General features: G+C 38.9%; 1 protein-coding gene across 1 annotated transcript in view; it reads left to right on the top strand.

Annotated features, from left to right (window-relative positions):
* Positions 1–593: 593 nt before the first annotated feature.
* The window catches only part of LOC139640267 (fer-1-like protein 6), a gene marked incomplete at its 3' end in the record, with an annotated part of 23,892 nt that continues 9,206 nt past the window's right edge, over positions 594–15,279 (top strand). The window contains exons 1-12 of the mRNA XM_071514450.1: positions 594–610; positions 5,811–5,896; positions 6,447–6,558; positions 8,380–8,434; positions 9,401–9,532; positions 10,254–10,316; positions 11,254–11,332; positions 11,589–11,745; positions 13,495–13,681; positions 14,276–14,377; positions 14,489–14,579; positions 14,782–14,899. Coding sequence (XP_071370551.1) covers positions 594–610; positions 5,811–5,896; positions 6,447–6,558; positions 8,380–8,434; positions 9,401–9,532; positions 10,254–10,316; positions 11,254–11,332; positions 11,589–11,745; positions 13,495–13,681; positions 14,276–14,377; positions 14,489–14,579; positions 14,782–14,899 — 1,199 coding nt within the window. The remainder of the gene's footprint in view (positions 611–5,810; positions 5,897–6,446; positions 6,559–8,379; positions 8,435–9,400; positions 9,533–10,253; positions 10,317–11,253; positions 11,333–11,588; positions 11,746–13,494; positions 13,682–14,275; positions 14,378–14,488; positions 14,580–14,781; positions 14,900–15,279) is intronic.

Raw genomic sequence — 15,279 nt, 5'->3', positions numbered from 1 at the left:
ATCACCAGCCCACACACACATGCACAAACACACACACACACACACACACACACACACACACACAGATAAACCTATAATAATAATAATAATAATATGACACTTCATTGATCTTTATGGGGAAATGAGTTCACTGTAGCAGCAAAAGTAATAAGATTCATGGGAAAAAGAAAATAGAACATAACCACTCAAATAGAATATAAAATAAGTGATAAAAGCAGTAGAAATAATAAAAAATAACAAAACAATAAAATCGATAAAATAGGATATAAACAATTGTGGAGTTATGTAACATATGCTGCTAACCATTTCAATAATACTGATAAGAAGAAGACGCTATAGAGGGATATTTGACACATACATTATCTTATCCTAATAAATCCTCAGGCAAGGTGAACTGTCCGGCCGCCACATGCTGCCTCTGTTTTACAACTATCATCCTCTGAGCAAATAGTTCAAGCACCAATCAGATCGTCTGTGTGTGTGAGTGTCTGAGTGGGCGAACATCACCTTCCACTCAGTCCGGCCTGACACAGGCAGAGGGGACGAGTCTGCCTGCAGGAACCGATGAACGAGACAGAACTCTTACTGGAATAATGGATCCCAAACTCAGGTAGGTGAACGACTCTGTGCTTTGGCCATTCATTTGTTCTGTTGGGAGCGTATCATGTTCCCAGGGTCCTAAGGTCCCCAGTTCAAAATTCTGTTAACACACATTAACCCTCCTATTGTGTTCGGGTCAAATTTGACCCATTTCAAGTTAAAATATTTCATAAATATTATTATATTAAATATTATGTTTTTTTTATTGGAACAAGGCTTCAAAACAGCTATATAAACACAACAAAACCAATGGTTATCATTTTATTTGATTTTGAAGGTCTCTAACCCTAAAACTAGAACTGGGGAACATAGGACCCTGGGAACATAGGAATGACTCTGTTCTGTTTTTCATGGGTCTTTGAACCTTTTCAGTTCGGGACCCAAACTGAGAAAACTCATTAAAGGTTCTGTATGTTTCAGTTTTCATGATTCAGTTTTCAGCTCTCCTCTGTCTCAGGGGCAGAATAAAGTTCTTCATGATGTCCTGCAGATAAATGTAGTTTAGTTCAAAGCTGAATTGAACGAGTTAAACTAAATGAACGTGAAGACTGTGAGTCATAACAATACTGGCTCCTGATTGGCCGACAAATTTGGTCTGATTCAAATGAGGTAAACCTGCTGAGCGGAGGCTTTCCAGTTCAGATGCTGCAAACTGGACCCTGATTGGACGGAATTCTGTCATTCCGCTGTGATGCGTTTTGTGGAGTTAATCAGAAACTGACTGGATAAAAGGATGGAGTTTAGAAAATGTAATAACTTTAAATTTAACAAAACCAAATTTTAGCAACATCTTCGTTAAACATCTTTGACTCTATATGTATAGAAATCGAGGGAAAGTTGAATTCCTTTAAAACATAAAGAATTCATGTCATGTTGCTCCCCCATAACACTGATGTCAAATTATCTCCTGGTGTTTGTGGTGTCATGAAACTGAATTATTGAGTGTATGAAGGATGCTAATGACAAAGACTATTGTCTCAATACGACATAATGAGATATACTGTCACTCATAGCACTTGAACTAATACTAATCCACTCATACTATTTCCAGTCAACCTGAGGCCGGTCTCACGAAGCAAGTTCAACAAAGTCAGGGTATCTTTGAGTTAGCCGGCTTCACTAAACCTAACATTGATGATCCTGATAACCGGTCTCATGTAGCTGGTTATCAACTGGCTCTGTCAACCCAGGATTTACCTATCAGCTATGAGCGCGTTCACATGAAAGAGGCGGGGTTTGTAACAAATAGCCAATCACATGCAACATGGACAGATCTACAGTAGATCAGACAATTCGGATAAAATACGATGAAACTATTGATCCCTGTGGGGAAACTAGATTGTTGCAACAGCAAAAGTAATATGATTCAGCGAGGAAAAGGATATAGAATAAGCGCAAAACTATAAAAAAAAATAGGCAAAAATAATAAAATAGGCTAATCAAACAATAAAAGCCACAGACAATTATAATTAATTATAGGATGATATAAGCGCTAATATTTCCTGCTGACATTTTCACCACACGGGTATCGGAACGAAATGGATAGCTACTAACACTGTGTTCTTCTCTCAAGTTGTTTCTGCTTCCAAGGCTAGAGAGGATTACTGGAGGAACTGTCTGTCATCAGGACACAGTGGGCATATTTTTCATTGATAAAATAGTTTGTGGACACACTGAGGCTGTAAAAAGATTTTCTATTCATAAAGTCGGCCTCATGTTCTTCGGGGCTGCGGTGATGGAATATGAAATAGCTGACATTGAACCAAACACTGTCGGGAATCCAATTAAATAAAGTCAGCACAATTAATATATGCAACAGTAATTTTAATACATTAATAATATGGTCAATTAAGTAGCCTACCTGCTCTATCTCCGATATAATAAGTTATCATGGAAAACAATGTGATTCTACTGGTCTGTAAACACGTCGCCCTGTGAACAGCACTTCTTACTGTCTGTTCATTCAAAATAGCCATATTTTTTATTGTGATTTTCATTTGTACATTTGTCCATATCGGGGTCCTGTAGGAATGGTGACTCCCTGTTTCCAGAGAGCTGATTGGTCAGAAGGCCTTTCATACGTTTTGATCCGATACCCTGAACTTAACCTGCTCCGGAGCAGGTTAGCCGTGCAGCAAAAGTTACCATGGTGATCTACCCCGGTTAAAAGTGAACCACCTTCATGAGACCGAAAAGCCAGAGTTAAACCCAAAGTTAGCTGGCTAACACACTAATCTGGCTTCGTGATACGGGCCTCTGGACACCAGTCTCATTAAAACATACTAGTCCTCTTGTCATGTGGGACCCACAAGCAGCAAACTCCCGACACTCAGATTACGGCTGCGATCACAGCTGCTGTTCTTCAATCTGAACCAGAGTGGGAAAGTTTCCTTTTGTATTTCTGTATTTGATTCGTTCAGGTTCAAACTGACCAATCACAAGCCAACCAGGGCTTGTAAACAAAAGTCACATGACTCACCAGCAGCTTGTTGATTGGACAGAGTTTGAACCTGTCATCCTGTCACTTTATCTAACTTGATGGACTTGTCTGTCTCTTCTTCTGTGGTGTTCATACCAGTAAAGGACACATGAAGAAACAGCTGAATATGAGCATCAGTCCGGACTTAATTTTGTTCTGCGAGGCTTTCCGTCTCCTTCTACCCATAATCCCTTGTGTTTCGGTGTTTGGAGTGTCTTGTTCTCTTGTTAGAGGACTGAGACTCTTGTTGTCGTTATTGGGTGCTACCAGAGGTCAAGGGTCATCGTTCACCTGGACAAACCAACTGAACCAAAGGAGGGAAATGAACCGACCAGAACATGCTGGGTGTCTTAACAAAGCACCGATGTAGACTTCTCTCTGAAGCATGTGATCTGGCTCTTCGGTCCAGCTGGAGTGAGAAGGGCCGGTCCCTCCACCTAAACCACAAACCAACACAACACCGAACCGCCGGAGCCGCAGCAAGGCAAACAAGGGAAGAGAAAGGATCAAACTGTTTTCTTTAGAGCGAGGAGGGAGGAACTGAGACGGAAAGTCAAGATCAAGTTATTCTTTTGGAATTAGAGGGAGAGATTGGTTAAATCTGTATTTACAGTCCCATCCAATGAGAGAGAAGGGAAAGGACAGAGCATTTCTAGAGGAGGACAGGTTAGTTCTTGAGTCTGTCGACGCCTCAGACGGTCCTTGGAAGACGCCGAAGCCTGTGGTGCTTTCAAACACCGAAAAACACTCCGAGGAAACGAGGAGAAGTCAGGAGAGCGACCGGAGGAAAGCTGTTTCTGAGGAAGAAGTGAAGTCTTAACTGAAGGAATGGATCCTGTTGACAGTCCCGCCACGCTCCGCCGGTGAGCCGCTTCAGTTAAAAAGCACAGGCAACTTTCTGAGGCAATGCAGACGGGCAACTTTACCAGCAACTTCACTATTTGACCTGAATCTTTTGCTCCTTCTAGCTCACTATGCTGACTAAATCTATTTGGTCCATTTGGCAGTCCTTGTAAGATCAGAACCAGAATCCGTTTTAGGTAACACTTTACAATAAGGGTACATTAATTAAGGGTTAGTTAATGCTTAATAAGCATTAACTAACCCTTAATTAACAGTTAACTAATGTGTCTTGTAATCATTTACTAATGGTGTTCATGTTAACTAAGGTATTAATTTATACATTATTTAATAGTCATCTTCTATCTATAAACGATTAAATAGTTAAGACATTACTTAACTGTACTCTAATAATTGGACTCTGTGGTTTGCTCACATAGGTCACATTAAAAATGACGCATACAATTATAGGAGTAGGAGATAGTAATAGTAGAGTAGGAGATAGGAATAAAACTAGAAATTTAGGGAATAGGAATAAAAATAAAAACAAACATTTAGGAAATAGAGAAGTAGTATAGAAGAAGTATATAAAAAATATTGTGTGAAAAAATGGAAATTAATCGATTCCCGATGGGAAATTGGATCATTACTGCAGCAAAGAAAAGAGGAGCAGGCTGGAGCACAAAGAGTAAAAAAGGTAAGAAAGGATATAAATGAGAATAAACTAAAATGAAAGACAAAGAGAGTCTCTGTGATGAGATATTTCATATCAGATAGCTGTTCACAGATTGACTGAAGTCTGCAGATCTCCAGCTGGAGGCCAGGTTGCCCAACTGAATTGCTGCAAAAAGTTGCTGCTGTACCTTTTTAAACTACTGCAGCAGAAGCAAACTTGTGTTGATTGGTTTGTATTTTTGGTTTTATGTTTCTGTTTTTAATATTTGTATGTTGGTGGCATCAGGAGGAATCTGCTCACTGGAAACGATTAGAGCATCCATCCATCCATCCATCCATCCATCCATCCATCCATCCATCCATCCATCCATTCATTCATTCATTCATTCATTCGTTAATTGATCTATCTATCTATTCATTCATTCATCTATCTATCCGAGATACTCTCAATTCAAGTCCAAATATAAACAGAAAATATCCTACTCATTATGCGAAAAAAAAAAAAAAGGACCCACTTTGGATCCGATGAGCCAAAATAATGACAACAATTATTGATGATTTGTCTGTTGTAAATTGAAAAAATCTATTTCCTGACTTGACTGAGCTGAAAGTGAATTGAACCAACTCTAGTGTGTGTGTGTGTGTGTGTGTGTGTGTGTGTGTGTGTGTGTGTGTGCATGAGAGTGTCGACTCTCCTGCTGTTTTAAAGCACCAGAATGAATAAATCTAGTCTTTTTGTTTTTCTGCAATGTCTAAACATTTGTACTGTTTGTTCTTTTCCTTTAATTTGTTTATTTATCATGTAAGAAAAGTGCGGTAACACTTTCTATGAAGCCCGTGTCTATAATACATTATAATCATACTTATAAAACATTATAATGCCATCATAATGCATTATAAGTATAGTTATAATCATGCATAGACAGTTATAATGTTTTATAACATTATAAACACATTACTTACAATCTGTTATAAAGCTTTTTCATTACCACTTAAATGAAAAAGCTTTATAACAGATTATGAGTAATGTTATAAAACATTATAACTGTCTATGCATGATTAGAACTATACTAATAATGCATTATGATGGCATTATATTGTGTTATGAGTATGATTGTAATGTATTATAGACACAGGCTTCATAGAGAGTGTTACCAAATGTGCTGTATAAATAAAGTTTGATTGATTGAAAGTCTTTTTCTTCTACTGTGAGCAGGAAGGCCAAGGGGATGTTTGGCCTGAAAGTGAAGAAGAAGAAGAAAGTCAACACAGGCCTGGTTCTGGCAAACAAAGGAGCTGTGGGTAAGGCCTGGAAAGCAAACACACACACACACACAGTCTTAGCTTTATAACACAGTGATGCGTGCTGCCCCTGCACTCCAGCTGTGTCACTGTGGTTTGGGCGAACCCTTGTCAAACAGTCACATGTCTCTGTATGAGAAAGTAACTCCAGACTTTCTGCTGAGAAATAAACAACAGGATGTGATACTGAACACTTCAGTCATGTCAGCTGTGTGATGCAGCAGAAAAGCATCTGTTATGAGGAAACACAACATCATTCACCAGTACAAATGGATGGGAGTGTCCCAATGTAACTAGTATGAAACTACAGTGAGCACGTGGCTTGACTGTTAGAGCAGGTGAGACTGTGTGTGTGTGTGTGTGTGTGCGTGTGTGTGTGTGAGTGTGTGTGTATGTGTGTGTATGTGTTGGGGGTGGGGGGCACATTTGCATAGACTCATGTGATTAAGACAATGGAACCATGGAAATACCATTGTGTGTGTGTGTGTGTGTGTGTGTGTGTGTGTGTGTGTGTGTGTGTGTGTGTGTGTGTGTGTGTGTGTGTGTGCAGACAGCGAGGCGGAGCTCGCCCCTGAGTCGACTCCTCTGCTGGAAGGAGGAAGCAGTGAAGATCAACCAGGAAGTTCTGCTGTCAGAACCAGAATAATACCAAAGAACAAGAGGTAGGAGGGAAGAGAGACAGAGTGAAGAACTGAACTGGTTCAGGTTCAGGTTCAGGTTCAGGATTATCAGTAGAGACGAGGATCTTGTTGGATAGATTGATAATTTGCAGGGATTTTCCAAGAGGCAGATTACAGTTTGACAAATAACCATCAAACACTATTCAGACTGTTGATGACTTAGGGTTAGGGTTAATAAATGTACGATACTGTACGATTCGCTATGATATGATACTGTACCATACGATATGATACAATATGATATGATACTGTACCATACGATATGATACAATATGATATGATACTGTACCATACGATATGATACAATATGATATGATACTGTACCATACGATATGATACAATATTATATGATACTGTACGATACTGTGTGATACTGTACGATACGCTATGATACGATATGGCACAATACGATACTGTACGATACGATATGATAGGATACGATACAATACTGTACGATATAATACTGTATGATACAATATGATACGATATAATACTGTACGATACAATATGATACGATACTGTAAAATATGATACGATACTATACGATACAATATGATACGATACTGTACAATACAATATGAAACGATACAATATGATACGATACTGTACGATACGATACAATACTGTACGATACGCTATGATACGATACGGCACAATACAATACCGTACGATACGATATGATAGGATACGATATGATAGGATACGATACAATACTGTACGATATAATACTGTATGATACAATATGATACAATACAATACTGTACGATATAATACTGTACGATACAATATGATACGATACTGTAAAATATGATACGATACTGTACGATACAATATGATACGATACAATATGATATGATACGGTACGATACTGTATGATACTGTATGATACCATACAATACTGTACGATACAATATGATATGATACAGTACGATACTGTACGATACCATACAATACTGTACAATACAATATGATACGATACGGTACGATACTGTACGATACCATACAATACTGTACAACACAATATGATACGATACAATATGATACGATACAATATGATACGATACGGTACGATACTGTACGATACCATACAATACTGTACGATACAATGCGATACGATACGATACGATACAATATGATACTATACTGTACAATACGATATGATATGATACATGTATACTGCAGTTGTCGTGTGAAAACCTTGTAACAATTTTTCATTTTCATGTTTTAACTTCAACTCTCTATGGGTTGAGAAAACTGATAAAACCCTTTAAAACCAACTGAAAACACAAAGATGCATGGTGGTCCATCTAATTCCTTAGTTCCTGAAACGGTGACATTTGGGAGATACAAGGTTTGCATTGCACGGTATGCAATATGACGATATAATATCTTTAAGGGGAAACATCATGAATTAATGCTTTTGTGTAAACTGTTTTTGTTTGTATTGGTGGTTGATCACCAAGTGGAGGTCACAGTTTCCCCTCCGTTTTAGGCCGATATAAATATGTATGATGCAAAATTAGAATACACAGGATAGTAAATAGTATCAAACTGATAAGGTAGTTAACTACATGATATTTTAGGAAACAAAAAGCATACTTTACTGATTTTTTGGTGGTTGTTAGTGTGATGATGATCAGACTGACTAGAGATCACAGTCCATCCTCTTTTATACCAAAACATCACTGAGTATGAATCACTGTTACTGTATGTTACTGTATATTTCAGTATATTTCTGTAGACTGTATTTCTGTGTTTGTAAATGTGTGTTAGATACTGACCTCTACAGTAAAACCTCCACAGGGCCAAACTGAAAACTCGCGTCCAGGACATTGAGAGGAAACCGCAGAGCTTCCAGGTAAACTACATGCTATCTGATGAGAGAGGAAACATGCTACTGCGCTCTGTGTTTGGATTACATGTTATATTAAATTCAGATTGGGAGTGTCTTGAAACTCCAAAACAAAGCAGAGTACGGGCCAGAAAGTGAGGTTTGAAAGCCAGAAATTTCAGCAGCTGATAAAATAATCATTGAGTCATTTGTAATTGATCAACAACCTGATCAACCCCCCAGCAGAGGTGGAAAGTAGATAGTTGAGGTACTTGTACTTTACTTGAGTATTACCATTTTATGCTACTTTATATTTCTACTCCACTACATTTCAGAGGGAAATATTGTACTTTTTACTCCACTACCTTTATTTGATAACTTAAGTTACTAGTTACTTTGCAGATTCAGATTATTAATACAAAATATAATCAACTAATAAATTGTGATGTATTATTATAGATTACTGTAAGCTACCCAGCAGTATATAAAGTAGTGGAAATCAGCCCCACCTTTTCCAGCTGCAACACTAAAGTGATGCTTACACATTAATGCATCAATAATTATAATTCAATAATATAATATATACTGTATTATTCTGAAATGTGCCATTCTGCATAATGAGTACTTTTACTTTTGTTGCTTTAAGTACATTTTGATGCTAATACTTTTGTACTTTTACTTAAGTAACATTTTGAATGCAGGACTTTTACTTGTAACAGAGTATTTTTATACTGTGGTATTTCTACTTTTACTTAAGTAAAAGATCTGAGTACTTCTTCCACCACTGCCCCCCAGATATATTTTTTCGTCATTTTGTGCTGTGGGAGAGTAAAAATCTTACTTATTACCCCTTTAAGTTGAATGATGAATATTAAACCAATCTTTTCTTTGGCTTGCATGGGGCTAAATCTCAGAACTCTCAAAACCATGTTTAAAGTATTTTCCAGCTAAATTTTCCAGCTAAATTCAGGTACACTGGTGTCTCTCTGTCAGATTGCCATTAACATCACAGAGGCCAAGCAGCTGGTGGGAGAAAACATCGACCCCAGTGTCGTGATCGAGATCGGAGACGAGAAGAAACAGACGACGGTCAAAGAAGGAACCAACGCTCCCTTCTACAATGAGGTAGGAAGAAAGACAGTGATGCACGCATTTAGGATGAAATATGTAAACACCAAAAAGTTGTTTCTGATTATACTGAATTATTTCGCAGTATATTGAATAATTATGTAATGATTGAGGGCTAGTCACCGATAAGTCTTGATTTGTCATTTACACAGTTGATTAACACCTCAAACAGTTTATGTGTCTTTCTCAATAGTGAAGTTGATAACAAAAATCGATATTTTTTTAAATAAATATATCTATTTATTTATTTTGTTTATATAGTAACACTTTCTATGAAGCCTGTGTCTATAATACATTATAATCATACTTATAACACATTATAATCATGCATAGACAGTTATAATGTTTTATAACATTACTCATAATCTGTTATAAAGCTTTTTCATTTAAGTGGTAATGAAAAAGCTTTATAACAGATTGTAAGTAATGTGTTTATAATGTTATAAAACATTATAACTGTCTATGCATGATTATAACTATACTTATAATGCATTATGATGGCATTATATGGCGTTATAAAGTGCTTCACAACCAAGAAAAATAAAAATGAACAATGACAAAGATCAGAAAAACAGAAAGAACAAGGTTCTGGTTCTAGTTCCCTTTGTTTATTCTCGTCTTTATCTGTATTTGTGTGCAGCATTTTGTGATAAACCTGTTTGTCAAAAGCTCTTCATAAATAAATCTAACTCTCCTCCCTCTCTCTGCTTTCCATCAGTACTTTGTGTTTGACTTCTTCGCCCATCAAGAGGTTTTCTTCGACAAAGTAATCAAACTGTCGGTGAGTAGAAACAGCAGCTAGCTGCTTCCTGGCTGCATGTCATCACCAGTGAGAGAGACATCAAACCAGAAAGCCATCATCTTGAGTCAGGAGGTATTCTTGCAAAAAGGTTACAAAAGCACGCACATCCAAACGCGATGAATACTAGGTGCTGGACAGAAGTAGCCTACATGTGCACACTAGATAATGCTCACATGAACATTTATTGGTATACCACCATGTGACATTTCAGGCGCAAGCATGAAACAAATGCAGAGACACACCTTACAAATACCCGTCTCCAGGGGTCACCTGACAGGTCATGTGATTACAAAATGGTGAACCAAAAAGAAAAAGAAATACATAAAATAGTGAGCCCTGTAAGTACAAAGAATATGTACAATGAACCCAGTAAGTATAATAAATATGTACAATATATTCTAAACCACCTAAATATGCCATAACAGAATGATCAGGTAAATAAACCGTCATACTTTATAGCATATAGAGAGGAGAAAAATATGCTCAGCACGTAGTAAAACATAATGCATAGTAAAAGTGCACAATACAGTCCCCAGAAAATACACCATATATACACATATGTGCACACAAAAATTGTACAAAGCTCCATAGTACACTTCAAAATGATACACTTATCTGTCAGGTCAAAGACCTTGTACAGTACCTAGAGCTTAATCAGAACAACTTGAATATCACATGACTAGAGCGTCAGGTATGAACCATCATAATGTAATGCAATAACAAGAAGAAAACAGGAGGTATTCTTGTCAGTCAAAGTCTGTGAGTCACATACAGTATTTACTTTATATTCTGTATGTGTACATTGGAATATGAAAAGTAAACATGAGATGCTATCTCTCTCTCTCTCTCTCCTTCTTTCTCTCTCTCTCTCCCTCGCTCTTTCTCTCTCTCTCTCTCTGTCTCTCTCTCTCTCCAGGTGATGCACTCTAAGATGTTGAGGAGTTTCTGTGTCGGCTCCTTTAAGTTGGATGTAGGGACGGTCTACAAACAGCCAGGTAACTGACACACTGATGACCACCGACCACACCCACAGCACTGCCTTTATTTACCTATAGGGAAGGTGAGCAGAGCAGAGCCCTCACCACAGTCTACTACTGGTTCCACTGAGCAGCTCCACTGGACCATTTGGGGGAGGTGCCTTGCTCAAGGGAACCGCGATGATAATTCTTGAAGGAGCAAAGAGTGTTACTCATTCACTTCCCCACCCAGAGGTTACTCTGTCCTCTTTCTCTCTCTCTCTCTCTCCCTCAGGTCATGAGTTCAACAATAAGTGGGCGGTGCTCACCAACCCCGGTGACCTCAGCACCGGGGTCAAAGGTTACGTCAAGTGTGACATCAGCGTGTCGGGGAAGGGAGAGGCCGTGCAGCCGGGACAGAAAGCCAGCGACGCCGAGGAGCAGATAGACAAGTACAACCAATGTTTTTTCTAAATGCGATGAGAGAGACAAAGGTTGGGAGTTGGAATTGAACCTACAACATCAGGGGTATTTGGGATACTGTTTGCTTTAACCCACTGAGCAATCAAGGCACCCAACACGTGTGATTGCTGATGACTCGTACAAACCTCAACTGTTAGTGTTTAAGTATTAAACACAAGAATTGTTATGAAAAGGCAAACCGTACAACATTTGGTCACAGCAAATGAGGCTTATTGCCTGTAAATTGAACTATCCAATGAGTCCTTCCCTTTCTTCGGTAGAAGAAACATGGCTACCTTTGATCTCCATGAAAGCCACCTGATTGGATGGTGTAGTTAAAAGAATCAAGAATGAGAGGACCAATTAGATCCCAATGTTCAAGGCTCTGGCAGCTGACTACTCCTGGCTTTTTATGTTTTTGTAGAGCTGTAACAGCAATGGGTATTTCTTCTAAAGTTAGTCTTTTTCCTAAGATTAGAAGCCTTTACCAAATCTTTGATCAGTAACCCAGATGCGGTTTATCAAATGACGCCTTGCATGTGACAGTATGTGCAGACTACTATGTTGTTAATTTAACTGATAATCTCCCTAGTCAGTGTGCAGTTTTTTCACTTGGCACAGAGAAGGCTTTTGAAGGGCTTGAGTTAAGTGGCAGGGTTGTCCACTTTCACCCAATTTATTCTGTGTATCCTTTGAACCACTCGCACAAGCCATTAGAGAGAATATCCCTATCTCCCCAATTTTGATTCATAGCCACAGTCATCACATCTCATTATATGCAGATGACACTTTGTTGTTTTTAGATAATACTGACATCTCTATCCTCCACGTCTTAGAGGCGTTTAAAGATTTGCTTGTTGTTTGTTATTTGTGACCTTTGTTTTCTGTAAAGCACTTTGTGACAAACCTGCTGAAAGGCTTTATAAGTAAGGGATAATGCCCGACGAGGTGTCCATTATCAGGAATTAATGGACGACGGTTGCCTCCGCGGAGTCCATCAATTCCTGATGATCGACACCTCGAAGGGCATTATCCCGCTTATACCATGGTCACTTGCCAAAGAAAAAAAGAATAAGACCATTCATTTATATTTTCATGCGTTTTGTAATCAAAATCTAAAGTTTTTCACAAGCCATAACTCAGTTTCCCTGGTAATACCTGAGGGTTTGACTTATACCTGGAACAATCATTACCATCCTATAAGGTTCTTATGCAATGGAAACGTTGTTCACCACTTCAGTAAATAGGACGAACCTTAGATACGACTTGGCAGCGGGAGATATTTCTAGTCCGCTCAGCTCATAGAAACCTTTGGCTCAGCTATCAGCCAGAAAGCTAACATTATGCTAGCAACATTCAAAGTCAGTAACAACAGTAATTTGACAGTATGTTTAACAACAAGACTAGCTAGCTATCCAGCCATGTCATTGTCCCCAAATCAATATCAAGATTTTCACAAACAAATGATAGGCCATGTGTACTGTCAACGGAGGCTTTGACTGCGTCCCTGTTGCTATGGTTACTCATTTTAGATACAGGCTGATGCTACGTAGCCAGCGCATTCATTTAGAACGGTGAGCAGATAGTTTCACTGGAACGACTTAGTAGGTGTCCATTATCAGGAATTAATGGACACCCTTCAGCCAATCAGAATCGAGTATTCACCCAGACCATGGTATAAATCAATTTGAGCTGAGTTGAAATGAGTTTGTGCGTTGCCGTGTTGTTCTTCTGCCCAGGAACCTGCTGGTGCCGGAGGGTTTTCCCTCTGAGCGGCCCTGGGCTCGGTTCTATGTGAAGGTGTACCGAGCTGAAGGCCTTCCCCGAAACAACTCCAGCATCATGGCCAACGTCACCAAGGCCTTCATAGGCGACAACACAGCGCTCATAGACCCATACGTAGTGGTCAGCTTCTTCAAACAAGTGGTGGGTTCACAGTAAAACGAGTTGTACACACTATCTACAAGCTAGATTCTTTACCCTCATTCTCTGTACAATAGTGATGCAGTAGGTACAAGGTACAGCACTGAAGTCCCATAACCCCAGTAAAGAACACCTTCAATGGGATTACGGCTTTTATACAACAGCTGGCAACACGTGTACAAAATTGTGTACGTACATAAGAATTAAAAACAGGAAAAAACATCAAAGATCATTGATTAGCTCACTGGTTCTTCTCTTGTCTTCTCTTGTCTTGTTGTGTCTTGTCTTGTCTTGTCTTCTTTTTTCTTTCTTCCCTTTTTTGTCCTCTCCTCTCTTTTCTTGCCATCCCTTGTCTTTTCTTCTATCTCCTGTCTTGTCTTCTCTTCTCTTTTTTGTCGTCTTTTTTGTCGTCTTGTCTTTTCTTTTCTTCTCTTCTCTGTTTTCCTCTTCATCTTGTCTTGGCTTCTCTTGTCTCTTTTGTTCTCTCTCTTTTTTGTCTTCTCTATTCTTGCAATCTCTTGTCTTGTCTTCTCTTGTCTTCTTTTCTTGTCTTCTCTCATCTTCTTCTCTTCTCTTCTTTTCTCTTCCCTTCTTCAGGGTCGTACGTCCACCCAGAAGTCGACAGCAGACCCGGTGTGGAATGAGCAGATCGTCTTCACAGAGATGTTTCCTCCGCTGTGTCAGAGAATGAAGATTCAGGTTCCTACACATTTCACCACCATCAACATGAAATTATATTATCATACATAATTACGTCATACATAAAATCAGTGTAAATGTCACAGGATTCTGGCATCTCTCTCCTCTCAGGTCTGGGATGAGGGAAGCATGAGCGACGTTGCCATAGGAACCCATTACCTTGACCTGAGACGCATCTCCAATGAACAGGATGGAGACAGAGGTAAGGAGGGATGGAGGGAGAGAAGGAAAGAAGAAGGGAGGGGTGGAGAGATGGAAGGGAGAGAGAGAATGGTTGGATGCTTACAGTATATTGTTTCACACTACTTTTCATTTTTCTCTTTTTTTCTTCTTGCTCTCTTGCTCTACTCCTTCACTGCTCTCCCTCTCTCTCTCTCTCTCTCTCTGTCTCTCTCTCTCTCCAGGTTTCTTGCCAACCTTTGGTCCAGCCTGGGTCAACCTGTATGGCTCCGCCCGTAACTTCTCATTGGTTGACGACACTCTGGAGCTTAACGAGGGCATCGGAGAGGGCGTGTCCTACAGGTGGAGGAGGGAGGAATGTTAAAGGATGATAATGATGATAATAATAAGAATAATGATAGTAATGACTGATAGATACGGAAGCGTAATGTATTCACTTGAGAAAAAAAACATTTGCCCTGTTTTTCTGAATTAACAAGATAATTATCTCAGAATTCTGAGAAAAGTTTTCATGGAAAAAAAATAGTTCTGCTCTGTTTTTCTGAATTAATGTGATATCTCAAAATCCCAAGAGAAGCTCTCGTTCCTTCTTGAGAGCTCGATTTCATGGAAGCAAACATGTAAATACGACTGACTGAATGACTGACTGAATGACTGACTGACTGACTGACTGAATGACTGAATGACTGACTGACTGACTGAATGACTGACTGACTGAATGA

Source organism: Centroberyx affinis, unplaced genomic scaffold (genome assembly GCF_046629955.1).
Source record: "Centroberyx affinis isolate AG114_WGS23_722 - 3 ecotype Tasmania unplaced genomic scaffold, CSIRO-AGI_Caff_v1 ptg008838l_1, whole genome shotgun sequence".
NCBI classification, from domain to species: domain Eukaryota; kingdom Metazoa; phylum Chordata; class Actinopteri; order Beryciformes; family Berycidae; genus Centroberyx; species Centroberyx affinis.
Note: the sequence above shows the minus strand (reverse complement) of the source record. Positions and strands in the feature narration are given on the sequence as shown.